Below are 17591 nucleotides of genomic sequence, written 5' to 3' on the forward strand. Positions count from 1 at the left end.
ACCCACAGTCCTGGAGAGGTCTGGAATGCTTGGAATTGCTCCAGGATTGGAGTCCAGGTCAGGGACTGCTCCTTTGGTGGTTGTAGTATTGCTTTGAATGTTGCTTTAGTGAGTGCCCCATAGATGGAGCTGTGACTGCCTCACGGCAAGGGAAATACAGTAAACAGCTGAGCATCTCCTAAAGGCTGTTCTAATTAGCAAATGATAACTGATCCAGCATCCTACATATGTTGAATACTATAGGAAAGATTTATCTCTTCTAGTAGTTCTTACTCTCAGACATACCAAGTGTGAGATACTTTAATGGCAAATCAGAAAAGAATGATTATAAAGAAGCATTGGGGTTTAACCAGGTAACCATAGCGATAGAAAGAGGGCTATTTGTAGTATAATGTGTTCCAGAGACGCACTTTTTTTTTTTTCAAAAACTGCATATGAACTAATTATATGTCATCAATGATTGAAGCTCAACTTATTTAATACTGCAACTTTTTTGTTTTTAAATTAAGACTTTGTGTTTCGTTGGTAGATTGACCGTTAAGCAATGATTAAATCCATCTTAAATGATAGTCATGAAAAGATTACTTCTTGAAACACTAAAGAAATAATATTTTATTATGAGTACTGAAATTCCTTGAAATTGTTAGGAAGGGGGCTGGAGCTGTTATTTCTCAATTCTTTTTTTCAGCATTACTTTTGTTGACTTTTTTTCTTACTGAAATGTGTGTATATTGTAGAAAATTTAGGGTAAAAGTCAAAAAGAAACATTTAAAAACCATCTTCCTCCCATCATGACTTAAAAAGACTACTGTTAAAGTTTTGAGTGTTATGTCTTGAGTAGAAAGGTTTTTTTAAAAAACTTGTTTAAAACTTTGCAGGACAATAATATATTAACAAAGTATTATTCTTTCATATTATAGAAATCAAGCTATTAGCTCTGAAGCTAAGAAATGATTAAAGTGGTTCTGAATAGTGTCATTATAGTGACAGTGAGCTGTCCAAGTCCTTTTGGAGTCTATCCCTTGCTTGTGTCCTTACTCTTCAGTCTCTTCTCACCTGTATTTCTCTGTAGTTGTTTCTCTGCTAAAGACTGTAAGTATTTATCACACTTACTGTGATGGCTGCTTCCTTACATAAAGAAGTGGCTTTATTGCCACATCAGAGAAAAAGTATAGTGAAAACAAAAATGAGAATTATGCAGATATACATGTAAAATTTTGTTAAGACCAAGCTTTTACTTGAAATTTTTATGTAGCAATGATTTCCTTTAGCACTTTGCTTTATCCTGACTAGATAGCAATTATGTATATTCTTTAATTAATCTGCTGCTTTAGCTAGTGACATTTTTAGAGAACCCAGAATTAATAGATTTCATATTTCATACTTAGACATATTTGGAAACCTCTTTTCTTTTAAATTCTAAAAGGAACCTCTACTGCTGTATGTTGAAAAGGGGTTGAGTCAAATATTCTTCTCAGTTATTTATTAATATAATTTCATTAACTGTATACTGTTCTAATATATGCAGTACTTAAAATGGAGGCATTCTATTTTACTAATCATTGTATTTTACCATGTTATCAGTCATGTTTGCTGATTCATCTTTGTCATTTTTCTTAATCTTTGAATAGGTTGTGAATCTGTTTGAGAATGTGGTAAAAGTTATGTACCCTCTCTCCCAAAATATGTGCACACATGTTTCACACAGATTTCAGGGAGTTGTGAGCACCAGAAGTATGATCATGTCGTGTGAGGGTAACATGTCTGCTCCAAATTTTTAGGTTACATCCTTGTCCCTTCCTGGTTCTTAATCTTCATTCTTCTTCACATTATAAAATACTTCAAATATAGCTAAAATTATTTTCCACTACATTGCTTTGATCGTGTCACTGTATTACTCCTTTTACCTGCTATTACCTTTAGATCTGATAATTTATGATGTTTGTCTCTTATCCTTTACCAGTTCTTCTGTTCTGACCCTGCACATTCTCTGTTCTAGCCCAGTGTACGTCTTTTAGCCCTATTTTACTAGCTTATCCTGTTTACAGCTTTATAAATGGAACAGACACTGTTGTCTGTAACCAACCTTCATTGTCCAAGGGGGCATCTTCAGGTTTATTCTGTTTGCCCTCCAGCCTGTGAGTTGGGTTATTCAAGTTCTCACAGCCTAAGGAGTTTACCTGTGAACTCATGAGAATATTATTAATGCTGGTAATAATATATATTGCTTATATAAAATTTTATAAAAATGATAAATTAGGAGAATATCTAAGCAATAGCCCATAAATATTTGGAAACTAATGACAAAATCCATTCAGGCTTCCAGTTATTCAGTTACTCTTAGATATTCCACTAGCAATTCAAGTTTGGAGATTTGGGTTGCTTGAATCATTTCAGGCTCTGTCTATTCTAGGCTACAAATATCTGTTCTACTCTCTTCCCAAAATGTTGATTAGAATTATTCTCTTGATTACAAAGAGCACAGGAATAGATTCACCAAATAAATTTTAAAAGGGTGGGGGTTACCCAAATGCTAGCTCTGTCCATGCTTACCCTTAAAGTATATGTGTAACAACTTATAAACTATAAGTTTTCACTGTTGTTTTTTTTTTTTCCCTCACATAAGATTCTAAAATTCTAAAGGGTCAGGATAAGGATATCTCTTTGACATGTGCCTAAAGAACTTTATATTTGGCATAGACCTCACTGCTGCCTGGGCAAATGCTAACAATTCTACTAACTTAGTATATGATTCACTGACACAGTTTTATACTGCTTCTTTCTTCTACTTGAGGTTAAGATGTAGCACTCACATTTCTCCCTTTGATACCAACTGTTGTAAAAGACATAAAAGGGTGGAGGCAGTTGAAGGAGAAAGGGCATTCTGGGTACTAGTAGTGGTGACAACTGAAGTACTAAGTGGGAAATTCTTTTCTGCTTATTTAGTAGTAGTTTACTTTAGTTATGCTTCGTACTACCTTAAAGCAAAAAAAAAAAAAAAAAACACCAAAAAACTTGTGTGGTTTTTCCATCATTGTAGAGCAAGTTCTGTTGTGGAATTTTTAAAAATCTTCACTGTTAAAGTATCTTTAGAAATTACTAAATGAAAGTATGGATATCTTATATCTTATCATGAAATATGTCAAAATGAATAAGGTAAAAGTGGAAAGGGAGGTTTTGGCAAATTCTTCCCAGGTCTGAAATGACTTGTTCTACATTTGTACATAACAGATACAAAGCAGAGCTTTGCTCAAACAGTAAATTAATTTGCCAAAATATTATGTAATTACATCTGCATTACTTTACTTTTTGCATTGTGTATTTATTTATATTATGTAATTTATGTATTACTTTATTCCGTGGTGATTTAGCTTATGAACATCAAGAGAAATATGATTGGCATACGTCTTTGCTAGCATGACCTGGTTTGGTAAAATGTCTGGCTTACCCTCTGCTCAACTTTTACAAATATGTTTTAATAGCAGAATTTTGTCTTTGAAATATTGTTTTACAGTCTGCCAATGAACTCCAAGATAAAGCTAAAGAATTCCATTAAAACCTAAACCAACCATGGTATAAGGCCTGAAATCCATCAAGCCATTAATTCAGATTTACAGAAGGAAAGTGTGAAGCAGCTGGTGTAATCCAGTTTCAGAGCATTCTGTTTCTGAGATTCCATGGTTTCCATGCTAGGCAAAAAATAAGGCAATACGATTTGGTCCAATTAACAGTGCTACCACCTGTTAATGACTTTACCTCTTTCCTCTTGTTATGAAGGCATTTTTTTAATCTAAAGTAATTAGCAATATACAGTAATTTGTGGTTATAACAAAAGGAAACAAAGGGTCTTTATTTCTGTTTGTGTACATGCTTCTTTGTGAAATTGCACATGGCAGAGTATATACCTAGCCATCTAAACATATTTTAATAAATAAAGGTTTAAAATATATAAGCATAAAAACCAAACTTATGCATATTGGTTCAAAGACTGAAATCTATTTCAAAAAATTTTTTAATGTCACACTTTGAGTTTGGAATTGATTCCCATTCATAAAGACCTATTCATTCATGGCACACTTTTAGCATTTAACAATGTTAACCGCATACTAGGTGTTGAGAATACAGAGAAGAAAAGATACATTCTGTTCTTGAGGACTTCACTGGAGTGGAGAACAGACAATTCCAGTGCAGGGTTACTAGGGCTTTGATAAAAATTTACTCAGTGTTCAGTATGCCTACAAAGGGAGGACACCTAACCCAAAATAGGCACTCCCGGAAGGACTCTAAAGGAGGTAACTACCGGAATTAATTCTTAACAAATAAGTGAGCCAAATGAAAAAGGGGAGATTTAGTACATGCCTTGCTTTGTGAAGGGTTTTAATTATAATCAAAAGCAAGTAAGAGGTTATTTACTCTGTCTTCTGGAAAGGTTTACTGAAGTTGATCCAAGGCAGCCAAGTGAATACTGAAACTAAGGACACCCTAGCAAGTCAAACAGTCTTAGGACAATCTTGTTAGCAATGATCAAAACTAAAGTTGACATTTAAATAAGTACAATATTCATTTTGTACAAAGACCAATTCCAAAAAAGAATACTATCAATGGAAGTTTTTTTTTGGGGGGGGGTTTGAGAATCTTTTTATTTTAATAGATTTGGGGGGGTACAAGTGAAGGTTTGCTACACAGATAAGTTTGTACATGTTGCACAGTGGTAAAGTCTGGGCCTGTAGTGTACCCACCACCCGTACCCCACAGTTAATTTTTCACCTCTTTTGAGTCTCCAGTGTCCATTATACCACTGTGTATGTCCTTGCATATCAATAGTTCCCAAATATAAGTGAGAACATGCGGCATTTATTTTTCTGTTCCTGAGTTACTGCACTTAGGATAATGACCACCATTTCCACCCAAGTTGCTACAAAAGAAATTATTTCATTCTTTCTTATCGCTGAGGAGTACTCCATGGTATATATATACACACTACATTTCTGTAGCCACTCATTGGTTAATGGGCACTTAAGTTGATTCCATATCTTTATAATTGTGAATTGTGCTGTGATAAACATACGCGTGCAGGTGTCTTTTTGATACAATGGTTTATTTTCTCTTGGGTACCCAGTAGTGGGGTTGCAGGATTGAATGGTAGACCTACTTTTAGTTCTTTGAGAAATCTCCATACCGATTTCCATAAAGGTTGTGCTGTGTGCACTTCCAACAACAGTATCTCGTGTTCCCTTTTCACCGCATCCATTCCAGTATCTATTTTTTTTCTACTTTTTAATCATGGCCATTCTATTGAAGTAAGATAGTATCTTATTGTGGTTTTAATTTGCATTTCTCTGATTAGCAATGTTGAGCATTTTTTCATACTGTCTGTTGGCCATTTGTATATCTTCTAAAAAATTCCTGATCATGGCATTTGCCCACTTTTTAATGTTGTTTTTTTCTTGCTGAGTTGTTTGAGTTCTTTGTAGATTCTGGATGATAGTCCTTTGTAGGACACATAGTTTGTGAATATTTTCTCCCATCTGTAGGTTGTCTATTTACTCTCTTGATTATTTCTGTTGCTGTGCATAAGCTTTTTAGTTTAATTAAGTTCCATTTATTTTTGTTTTTGTTACATTTGCTTTTGGGGTCTTAGTCATAAATTCTTCACCTAGACCGTGTCCAGAAGAGTTTTTCCTAGAGTTTTCTTCTAGAATTTTTTTGGTTTTAGGTCTTACATTTAAATCTTTAATCCATTTTGAGTTAAGTTTTGTATCTGGTGAGAGAGAGGGATCCAGTTTCATTCTTCTGCATATGGCTATCCAAGTTTCCCAGCACTATTTATTGACTACAGTGTCCTTTCCCCAGCGTATGTTTTTGTCTGCTGTGTCAAAGATCAGTTGGTTGTGGGTACATGGCTTTAGTTCTGGGTTATCTATTCTGTTCCATTGCTTTGTGTGTCCACTTTTATACCAGTACCATGCTGTCTGGGTTACTAATGCCTTGTAGTATAATTTGAAATCAGGTTATGTAATGCCTCCAGTTTTGTTCTTTTTGCTTGGGATTGCTTTGGCTATTTGGACTCTGTTTTGGTCCCAAATATAAATTTTAGGATTGTTTTTTTCTAATTCTGTGAAAAACGGCATTGGTATTTTGATAGGAATTGCATTGAATCTGTCATTTTAACAATATTGATTCTTCCAACCCATAAGCAAGGGATGTTTTTCTGTTTGTTTGTGTCATCTACAATTTCTTTCATCAGTGTTTTGTAGTTTTCCTTATAGAGATCCTTCATGTCCTTGGTCAAATATATTCCTATTATTTTGTTAGAATTTTTTAAAGTTTTTGTTTTAACAAGAAATTATAAATCTGCCTCTACGTTCAAACCTCATTATCTTTACATTTACCTTAAAGTGTCATAAAATTCTGTTCTATTTTAAATAATTCCAATCTTTAACCAAATTTTTTGTAGGATTAGGGTGTAGAACTTGCCGTCAGTATTTAGCCACAAACTTTAAAAAGCCAACCTCACTATAAGTTTCCTATAAGCTGAGGAAGCAAATGGAGGTGACCGCCATTTGCTGGAGGTTGGGATATGGAAGTCTGAGTGAGTCACAGAGAATGTGGGAGCATAGGGGAAAGCAGGGCAAAATACTATATGAATGAATCACTTTCCTTCTGCAGTCCCCAACTGTAAAATACGTAACATCTGCAGGCTGCAGCTGTTCCCCAAGAAGGGATGGGAGGAAGGAGAGAGAGATCCTTTAATCCATTCCTTCTTTGCTTCATATTGTGTCATATATTGTAGGATACAATATCTTAGATGTTGTTATCCTTAGTGGTAGCCTCTGTTTATGACTTAGCCCTCTGACAGCAGCACTTATTTGAAGTTCTAAGGTTCCAGGAGACCTTTTTGCATCGGCTTGTAAGGTTCCTGAAATTAGATCAGAGCCTGTATCCCAAAAGTTCCTATTACTGCTCTGTATCTACTTCTCAGCTGCCCAAATAAGAGAGATCACAATCCAGATAAATTTACTGGTACCAGACCTGTTATTAGTTTTCTATTTAAATTTAATTATATAATCTTGAAAAATAATAGTCTGGCACATATGTGATGGTGAAAAGTAAGAAATCAAAATGCCATGGTAGATAAATAATGTAGGAAATATACTTAACAGAGTTTGAAATGTATTCTTGTGGAACATGCACATTTGGTAAGCGCTGGTTGTTCCTTTCATATTTCTTCTCTAACATCATCTTCTGTTATGCCTCCCCAACGAGGAAGTGAGTGCCTCTCCAGCTGTCATTTTATCTCTGTGCAATGCTTGGTCACAGGAGATGCGTGTTTCTGAAATAGGTTGATGTTGAATAGTTGTAGAAAGAGTTCACAAAGTAGTATTTTACCTTCCTCTGTATAGGGAAATAACCTAGCTCAGTCATTTCTTAAGAAAAATGTTACATAGTTATGGCTGCAGTTAATAATATTGATGATACTTTGGAGGGAGTATTCAGGTGTTGAAATTTTAAATTAAGGCTCTAGTCTTTTTTTTAACACTCAGAACCTAATTTAAACTTTTCATCTAGAGCATAAACAAAAATATATGTAGTTATGATGTACCTCCTGGAAGGTAATTATGGATGAAGGGAAAATGAGTGTTCTGTTCAGTAATTTAATCAGGAAAGAGAAAGCTGCTACTAGAAGAGAAGATGCTTATTTCTTTAGTCATCAGCATCTCCTGACAACGACCACTCTTCGCCAAATAGAAATCTATGGGGGTTTTTAAAAACAATATATATAAGTGTATACCGTTTCATTTCACCATGCTCGTCTATGAAAAGCCATGCTAGCTCTCTTCCAGCCTCTGGGAAGAAGTCTATACTAGACCATCACTAGATCAGGTGATATTCAGAAGCCAGAGAGAGTAGTTTGCAGAGCTTCCAGATTTCCCAGGAATGACTTTTGTTTCTTTGACTAATACCCTGTCATTTCGTAGAATTTATTATGAAGCATAGCTTATGCAGTGAATATCCTAATTTAGTCTGGCAGTATTTTGTTGCATGTACAATAAAATCTCCCTAATTCAGAACAAAGTGGAAAAGTTTTGTCTAATGACTGAAAATGTCCAATTGTAAAGATTTCCTTTAAGAAGAAAATGTATTTTTTCAGTTACACCACAGAAAATTCAAAGACAGCAAAGCAATTATATTTTATCCAGATTATTACAAATTCCAAAATAAAGGCCACATATGAATAGTTCTCACTATATTTTGTCTAATGCAATGTATATGTATTGGACATGTCAAAAGCTGTAAGGAAGGCTCTTGTCCCACTTTCTTCCTGAGAAATGTGGAAACCAAAGAATGTTCAATAAAGAACAGAGAACTAACTTTTTCTAATATGTCACTTCATGGATAAAAAGTAGAGACAGAATGGTGAAACACCTGTTGCTTTAAAGGCAATAAACTAGTGAAATGTTTTAACAGAAGTCATCAGCTTTCAAAGATCTCTTTTATCCACTACACATCACTCATTGCTCTTAATTCCTTTGTCACATTTTTTACTGCATTACAAGTAATCCTTGAAATCCATGGAGCATTTTATATATAACTAAAACCATGTGGATGGTTCTCACATATTCAGTATAGCCTCAAATCCTAGCATTTCTTCTCCTTTCCCATATATGTAGTATAGATTCAGGTTTGAGAAGCAAATCGTTGTGGTAATAGGAGGAATGCATCCCGCTCTGCCACCAGTTTACACCTATGAAGACAAGATGCTAAATTCAATCTCTGTAGGTATAGGATAACAGAGCCACCAGCAGGCCCTGAACAGCTCTTTGATCTTCCCCACTGCATTCCACACCCTTCCCCTCTCCCTGATGAGCTAGTTCCTCAGGCAGCTGCTTCTCATGCCAGGCCATTGGTTATTTATATGTAACTGTATACACTGCCCAACAGAGTAGATTTGTAGAAGTGTCTTATGAAATCTCATTCAGATAATGGAATAGTTCTGTTTAATAAACTGTTTACAATAGACAGGTTGGTGTGGGGAGGGATAAAAAATTCTCTCCAGTCTTCCAGGTTGAATAGCTTCAATGCTGTTAACCCCCACCCGCCACCACCCGCACTACTTTTATTTCCCCACATAATATATAAGGACAATATGTGCCTTTTAAGATTAATCTTAAATATGTCTGTTCCCCTATTGCGCCTTTTTTTGGTGTTAACTCCTTAGACAACGGTTTTTAAAAGGTTGAATCCAGCAATAAGGGCAACATGGTTCTAACCTTATTTACATTTTCTGAAAGAGACTAAAACTAATCAGTCTCCCCTGAAATCTTCTAGGATTATTCAAACCTAGAGTGCGTACACATAGGGCAGTGGCAAATAGAGTAGCAAATTCAGGTTTTTGTTTGAATAAAGTTTTCTTTCCCACTGTATTATTTAAATAGATATCTGATTTGCTTTGCTCTTTTTCTTCCTGAAACACAGCAGTTACTCATAGATTGAATCTTTGGTGTCTGTCATTCATGTAGATATTGTTTTTCCTAATTGCTTTTCTTTGTGCTATTCTTCTGCTTTCTATGTGACTTTATTTTTTTTTTTTCTCATTAAACTTTGTTTTAATGGGTCTCAAAATTCTGTGACAGATTTTTGGTCAAGTTGTTTCCATTAAAAAGTACTGATTTTAAAAACTAATAACTTAAAACTGCCACACAAAAAGAAACAAAAGTGGTCCACAAAACATTTTCTTTTCCTCCTGAAGGTTTTACGATGCATTGTTATTAACAACCAGAACCAGTCTTTTACTATTAAACTTAAATGGCCAATTGAAACAAACAGTTCTGAAACTGTTCTTCCACCACTGTTTAAAAGTGGGGTGGCAGGTATTAGGGATAATATTCATTTAGCCTTCTGAGCTTTCTGGGCAGATTTGGTGACCTTGCCAGCTCCAGCAGCCTTCTTGTCCACCGCTTTGATGACACCCACAGCAACTGTCTGTCTCATATCACGAACAGCAAAACAACCCAGAGGAGGATAGTCTGAGAAGCTCTCGACACACATGGGCTTGCCAGGAACCATATCGACGATGGCAGCATCACCAGATTTCAAGAATTTAGGACCATCCTCCAGCTTCTTTCCAGAGCGGCGGTCAATCTTTTCTTTCAGCTCAGCAAACTTGCAGGCAATATGAGCTGTGTGACAATCCAGTACAGGAGCATACCCAGCACTAATTTGGCCTGGATGGTTCAGGATAATCACCTGAGCAGTGAAGCCAGCAGCTTCCATTGGTGGGTCGTTTTTGCTGTCACCAGCAACGTTGCCACGACGAACATCTTTGACAGACACATTCTTGACGTTGAAGCCCACGTTGTCCCCTGGAAGAGCTTCGCTCAAAGCTTCATGGTGCATTTCCACAGACTTTACTTCAGTCATAACATTGACTGGAGCAAAGGTGACCACCATGCCAGGTTTGAGAACACCAGTCTCCACTCGGCCCACAGGCACAGTACCAATACCGCCAATTTTGTAGACATCCTGGAGAGGCAGACGCAAGGGCTTGTCAGTTGGACGAGTTGGTGGCAGGATGCAATCCAGAGCTTCAAGCAGTGTGGTTCCACTGGCATTGCCATCTTTACGGGTGACTTTCCATCCCTTGAACCAAGGCATGTTAGCACTTGGCTCCAACATGTTGTCACCATTCCAGCCAGAAATTGGCACAAATGCTACTATGTCAGGGTTGTAGCCAATTTTCTTAATGTAAGTGCTGACTTCTTTAACAATTTCTTCGTATCTTTTCTGGCTGTAGGGCGGCTCAGTGGAATCCATTTTGTTAACACCAACAATTAGTTGTTTCACACCTAGTGTGTAAGCCAAAAGGGCATGCTCACGGGTCTGCCCATTCTTTGAGATACCAGCTTCAAATTCACCAACACCAGCAGCAACAATCAGGACAGCACAATCAGCCTGAGATGTGCCTGTAATCATGTTTTTGATAAAGTCTCTGTGTCCCGGGGCATCAGTAATAGTCACATAATATTTGCTGGTCTCAAATTTCCACAGGGATATATCAATGGTGATACCACGCTCACGCTCAGCTTTCAGTTTATCCAAGACCCAGGCATACTTGAAGGAGCCCTTTCCCATTTCAGCGGCCTCCTTCTCAAATTTCTCGATGGTTCTTTTGTCGATCCCACCACATTTGTAGATCAGATGGCCAGTAGTGGTGGACTTGCCCGAATCTACGTGTCCGATGACGACGATGTTGATGTGAGTCTTTTCCTTTCCCATCTTGGCTTTTATGGGTGGTTTTCACGGCACCTGTGTTCTGGCGGCAAACCCGTTGCGAAAAAAATCTATGTGACTTTAAATTTTTTTTTTTTCCTTTTTTTTTTTGAGACAGAGTCTCACTCTGTTGCCCAGGCTAGAGTGCCATGGCGTCAGCCTAGCTCACAGCAACCTCAGACTCCTGGGTTCAGGCAATCCTCCTGCCTCAGCCTCCTGAGTAGCTGGGATCACAGGCATGCGCCACCATGCCTGGCTAATTGTTCTATATATATTTTTAGCTGTCCATGTAACTTCTTTCTATGTTTAGTAGAGACGGAGTCTCGCTCTTGCTCAGGCTGGTCTCGAACTCCTGAGCTCAAACGATCCGCCCGCCTCGGCCTCCCAGAGTGCTAGGATTACAGGTGTGAGCCACCACGCCTGGCCTATTGACTTGCATCTTTATTCTCTAATATTATAAAGTCCATCACCTCTTTAATTTTCTATAATTTTTTTCTGTTTTCTTTAGAACGTGATTTTCATTATTTGTTTCCTATTGCTCTTGCCTTTATTTTTCCCCCAAAATTTTGCATAGCCCCCACATTAGGTTTTAAACTGATGTTCTAGCCAAGTATGTTATTTGCCAAAAACAATGTGAATATATATCCTTTCCATCTTGATCTAAGTATTCTTTTTATCTTTCCATTAAAGTATCAGCTAATGAACAGAATGTTAATAGATAATATCAACTGTTCAGTCATTCAGCTGCCTGGGAGATTTGAGAAAGAGCTGAGCAATGGACTATTGCAGTTGGGAACATGTCTGTGTCCTAGATCTACAGTTGTCCCTCAGTATCCCCAGGGGATTGATTCCAGGACCAACCCCCTACCTCCCCACCCCCCATCACAGTTACCAACTCAAGTCCCTTATATAAAATGGCGTAGTATTTGTGCGTAACCTATATGTGTCCTCCTGTATACTTCAAATCATCTCTAGATTATTTATAATACCTGATATGATGTAAATGTGATACAAATAGTTGAGTTATACTGTATAGTTTTTATTTCTATTTTTTAAGTGTTTGTTGTACTGTCATTTTTTATTTTATTTTATTTTTCCGAATATTTTTTATCAGATGTGGATGGCTGACTATACTCTGAAAGTTCTGCCCATTCTGCAAAGTTGGAGTTTATCCCATCCAGTAGGAGCAGCCTTTTGATTTCACTTTGTTCCCCCATTTTGGGGTGCCTGCCAATTTAGGGAAACATCCTCACAGTTTGTAGGTTTCAGTTTAGTGTAGCCATGAATACAGTATTTTCCTCTGCCTAACAAAACCATAACTTGCTGCTGCTGGTCCCACCTTTAACAGGATACAGGAGGGAACAAAAGGCAAGTGTTGGGCCTTTAGTGAGTGCAGTGAGTATTAGGAGCTTCAATGGTATAGTCTGTACTTTCCTCTGGTTTGCAAAGTCCCTGCAAATTTGGAAATACTGGTGACAGTACTAACCCTAGCCCATATGGTACCTTTGTGCAAATTAGAAAGACATGCCTTCCTCAGTGCACCTTACTGCCATTTGCTAGACAACTGTATGCCGATTACAGTGTGAATGGTGCTGCATAGAAAGATGCAGTGCACACAGCTCTGCATGGCAGCCCTGACCAGTGGAGTAGTTCAGAATTTCATTTTCTGGTTCCATTATATCACACTGTGCTCCCAGGAAGAAACTGGTTTTCGGTCCTGGTGTTGTCTTACAGTTTGGTCCAATTTTCAGTATCCAGAAGATCCTCCTCTAAAACAAGTTTAAAGTGGGAGGTTAGGAACTTGCTTCAGCATGGCCATGTTTACTTCCTTTTGGTTCTGTTTTTTTGTCAGAGAGGGGGCGGACAGTTTTAGGAACTTTAATTTGCCACTTTCTCATCAGTTTGTAGTAATAAACTTTTGATTTTTATTAAGAGTTAACTCTCAGGAAGTTACTTCTGTGTACTTTTTTGAGAAAACTCACATAGAGAAAGGACCTTCACAGACTTTATTTCCAAGTGTATTCTTATATAAATTGTGAGTAAAAACCAAAATCCAAAGGAAAAAAAGAAACTTAAAACTTGGTTTATGCAGCAGATCCTGTAATACCTGGAGATTCCAACTTCCTGCATTGCTAATAGTCTCTCTGTAGCCTTGAAACAATCCTCAGCACTTACAAGGATTTTAGACATGAGCAGCAACATTTACACTGCAATTTATATCCTAAATAAATTGCTTAAAATTATAGTTTGCCTTATCATACTTTTTGTCTTTGCAAGGAATTGGTTTAGCCCTGGGAGATAATGTCACGTATCTCTTGATGTCCTAAAATCCCCAAACCTGTATGTCAGCATAATAGTGAATTGTTACTCGTATAGATGCTTTTCCTATAAGTGATACCTCATCATAACCAAGAATAAACTAGTGGTAAGCTCTCTTAAAAGTATATGTTAACATTATTGTAAAGAGGAAAGCATTTGCAAATTGTATTCTAATTTTATTTGACATGTAGCAGTATTTGACAACCCCAAACTATGTCTACTCTTATTTTTCTGAAAGACATTATGTTTTCACTTACAGCTGTAATCATTTTCATTTTATATAAACCTAGCCCTGGTATTTTCATATAACATACATTCTGCAAAGTACTTTAGATGTATAGTAAATCGGACAGGAATGCTGAATTTATACAGCGTCAGTGGAGTGTGAGGTGTGCCGTGTAAATGAATCTTCCAGATAACTAAAATTACCCTTATAAGCAAGAAAACACTTTTTCTTATGAAAGATTTACATTAAAAACAGCTAAACTATATTTCGGATTTTCCTACATTTTGAAGAGAATATTCCCTACATAATTAGTATCTCATTGACTGACAGTCATCACCATGAATAGACCTAGGGGCTATTAACTGGCAATACCATTGATTGGTCCAGACTATTGCAGCAATGTCTGTTTTGCATTATTTTTCTTTCCTGGCTTACTGTCAGGCTATTAGATCTCCTTTCTGCCATTAGTGTACTTGAATCTATTAATAGCATTTAGAATTTAATGTTTTTAATCTGGTGGGGTTTTGAAACTAAATAACCAAGTTTATCAGATATATAGCTTAAGAGTAAATGCTGATTCATGGTGTGAGATATCCTATTTCTATATTTCCATATAGGCTCCAGTGTCTTACATATATGGTAGCTATTGTATAAATTAACAAAAGAAAATGTCAAAATCCACGATGATCTTTGCAATACAGTGTGTCTGCTATTCTCTTTTTCTGTCCATTGTTGTCATGTACCTCAAAGACCTCTGCATCATGGATCTGGCTGCCCAGATCTCAGAACTGGCTTTAGTGTAGTTTGCTCTACTGTTGTTCCCTGTCTTGGCAAACTCCTACTCATCCTTTGAGATCCAGTTCAAATCTCTCCTGCTCTTACATCTACAAGGCAGTTAATTGGTTCTTTCTCTGCCTTCTCATAGAATTTTCTAATGTATTTCTACTAGAGCATTTGTTAAAATTATAATTATCATAATAGTAATGGCTAACCTTCTAGAGCACTTAATATGTGCTGCTGGGCATTATGCTAAGTGTTTTATGTGTATTATTTCTTTGAATGCTCATTTGGAAAAAACAAAAGCAAAAAACCTTTGAGGTAGGTACTATTATTCTCTCCATTTTACAGATCAGTTAACTGAAGGGTAGTGTAACTTGCCCAAGTGACAGAGCTGGGATTTACATGTAAGCTGTTTGATTCCAGTTTACTCATTTTTCATATGAGTCAGCTGAGGTGCAGAGAGATAATGGGTCCAAGATCACATAACTAGTAAGGGACAGAACTGGATTTTGAATCCCAAGCTGTTTGACTTTAGTGCTTTTAACTGTTTATTTGTTATCCACTCCCCTTTGTAAGCACCTTAAGGCTGAGATTCCATAGTATCCATCTATACATCCCCAGAACAGTGACACATAACAGGTTCTTAGATGTTTGAGACTGAATTAATCAACTTTTTCACTGCCTAAAATGTAAATAATACTAAGCTGGGCATTTCTGTTTGCATTGTTATTCTCAGATATAACTTTGATATTTTGGTGTTTGTTATACCTCATCATCCTCTCCATCCAAACTGATCTTCTAACTGTACTTATTTAAGTCTACAAGCCATTTTCTTTGCTATAGCTCCCTTTACCAAGCCCAGCCTACTGCAAGTATGCCACAGTGAAAAAGAGAAGGCAGAGATTAGAGAAAAGTAATTGAGTATCTGAAATAATATGGTTAGTTCAAGAAATTTGAAAATAGCAGCAACAACAAAAAAAAGCCACCTGAAACCTCTGAGGGGAGGAGGGAAAGAAACAAAACTGGAGCAAGGTCACACACACCTGTGATCAGCAAGACCATACAGATGCAAGGAAGGAGTGAAGGAAGAAATGAAGAAAGAAAGAAAAAGAACAGGATAGGAGATAATTTACATTTTCCACCAAAGACTTGTTGTAAACTATACCTTTAATTGTTGAAGACAATAAAGGATAATTTGGCATGCATTATCTTAGGCTGCAAATTAGCAGCATTTGGAAATTAGCTACTCGTTCCCAACATTTATTAGAAGTAGTTAACCACACTTGGTACGGGACTCAAAAGATCTGACTTTTGGTCCCTTGCACGGAGGTGTTGGACTAGATTATCTCTCGGTCCCTTTTAACTCTTAAAATTCTATGCCATGAATATGAGTTATTCCCACTATGTATAAGGCACCAGGCTAAATGCTTTGCACAGTGTCATGAAACAAAGATAAAATTTATGCTTCAAGGGTTTGCAGTTTAGTTGAAAAATTAGACAAAAAACAGACAACTTGGTTTTTATTACAGTGCATTCCTGGAAATGATATATAATAAAGCACCTGTTTCCTCTTAGGAACAATATTAGGGTTGATTATTGCATTCTTGACCATTAAATCCATCCGATAAGTCTAAGATTTGATCAAAATAGTTATAAAAATGAAGTAAAGCAAGATAAGCCTGACATAAATAAAAGATTAAAAATGGCTTTGGCAAATTTTCTAAATTCTATAAAATAAGCATAAATATATAACACATTGATTATATTAGTGATCCTTTAAAATATATTTTTAAAATCCTACTATTGTATGATAAATATGATGAATAAAATTATATTGGTTTATCAATTTGGCATAAGAAAGACTGGTAATTTCAGAACAATACATTTTCTCCTCTACATAGACTTTGCTGTAGCAAAGAAACATAATCAGTATATCCTACTTACTTTAACTTTGATTGATTTAGGAAATGGACAACACTTAGCCCAGGGCCTAAAGGATGGCTAATTCTAGTTATGTTCTTCGTTATTTATTCTCTAGAGCCTAGCTTAAAGCCTATTCTCTGTTTTTCTAATTTATGTAATTCTAACAGGAGCTAGTATTAGGATAGTGGTTGAGACTGTGGGGTTGATGTCGTACTGCTTATGCTATCACTTACCTGCTCTGTTAATCTAGGCATGCTGTTTACCCTTGACAAGCCTTACTTTTTTCCTTTGTAAAATGAGGTGATAAAAATGTTATGTACTATTAGGGGTATTGTGGGGATTAAATGGGAACATGTGTGTAAAGATGCTAGCACACTGCCTTGCATATACTACATACTTAATAAACATTAGGTATTGTTAGTATTTACTACTATACAATTGCCCCCTTCATTCTTACGTGTTCTGTTTCTTCCTGTCTTGCTAAAGTGTTCTCAAATTAGTAAATATTCAATTTAAGTGTTCACTTCAGAGGAGGTGGGGGTTAGGATGAAGGGACAGATTCTAGTAGTAAGAGATGGTGATGTGAAGATTCCACTGTATATTTCATAAGAGAAATGGTAGGGTTAGAATCTACAGTGGTGATAATTTCCAAGTGATAATTGTATCCTCAATAAGCAGAGTGGCCGGGTGTGGTGGCTCATGACTGTAATCCTAGCACTCTGGGAGGCCGAGGCGGGTGGATTGCTCGAGGTCAGGAGTTTGAGACCAGCCTGAGCAAGAGCGAGACCCTGTCTCTACTAAAAATAGAAAGAATTTAGCCAGACAACTAAAAATATGTAGAAAAAAAATTAGCTGGACATGGTGGCGCGTGCCTGTAGTCCCAGCTACTCGGGAGGCTGAGGCAGGAGGATTGCTTGAGCCCAGGAGTTTGAGGTTGCTGTGAGCTGGGCTGATGCCACGGCATTCACTCTAGCCTGGGCAACAGAGCGAGACTCTGTCTCAAAAAAATAAATAAGCAGAGTGTGAGAGGCAGTAGAGAGGATTAGGAAAAGGAGAGACTCTGTTAGTGCTG

The 17591-nt window shown here is 36.8% G+C and overlaps 2 protein-coding genes across 2 annotated transcripts in view; one reads left to right on the forward strand and one right to left on the reverse strand.

Annotated features, from left to right (window-relative positions):
* MICU2 (mitochondrial calcium uptake 2) overlaps nucleotides 1–17591 on the forward strand; it is a 76991-nt gene that overhangs the window by 15998 nt on the left and 43402 nt on the right.
* On the reverse strand, nucleotides 9848–11338 carry LOC123648970 (elongation factor 1-alpha 1-like). The gene has a single exon (XM_045566904.1). It carries the CDS (start codon nucleotides 11275–11277, stop codon nucleotides 9889–9891), a length of 1389 nt encoding a protein of 462 aa, XP_045422860.1. The 5' UTR covers nucleotides 11278–11338; the 3' UTR covers nucleotides 9848–9888.

Source organism: Lemur catta, chromosome 13 (genome assembly GCF_020740605.2).
Source record: "Lemur catta isolate mLemCat1 chromosome 13, mLemCat1.pri, whole genome shotgun sequence".
Taxonomy (NCBI): domain Eukaryota; kingdom Metazoa; phylum Chordata; class Mammalia; order Primates; family Lemuridae; genus Lemur; species Lemur catta.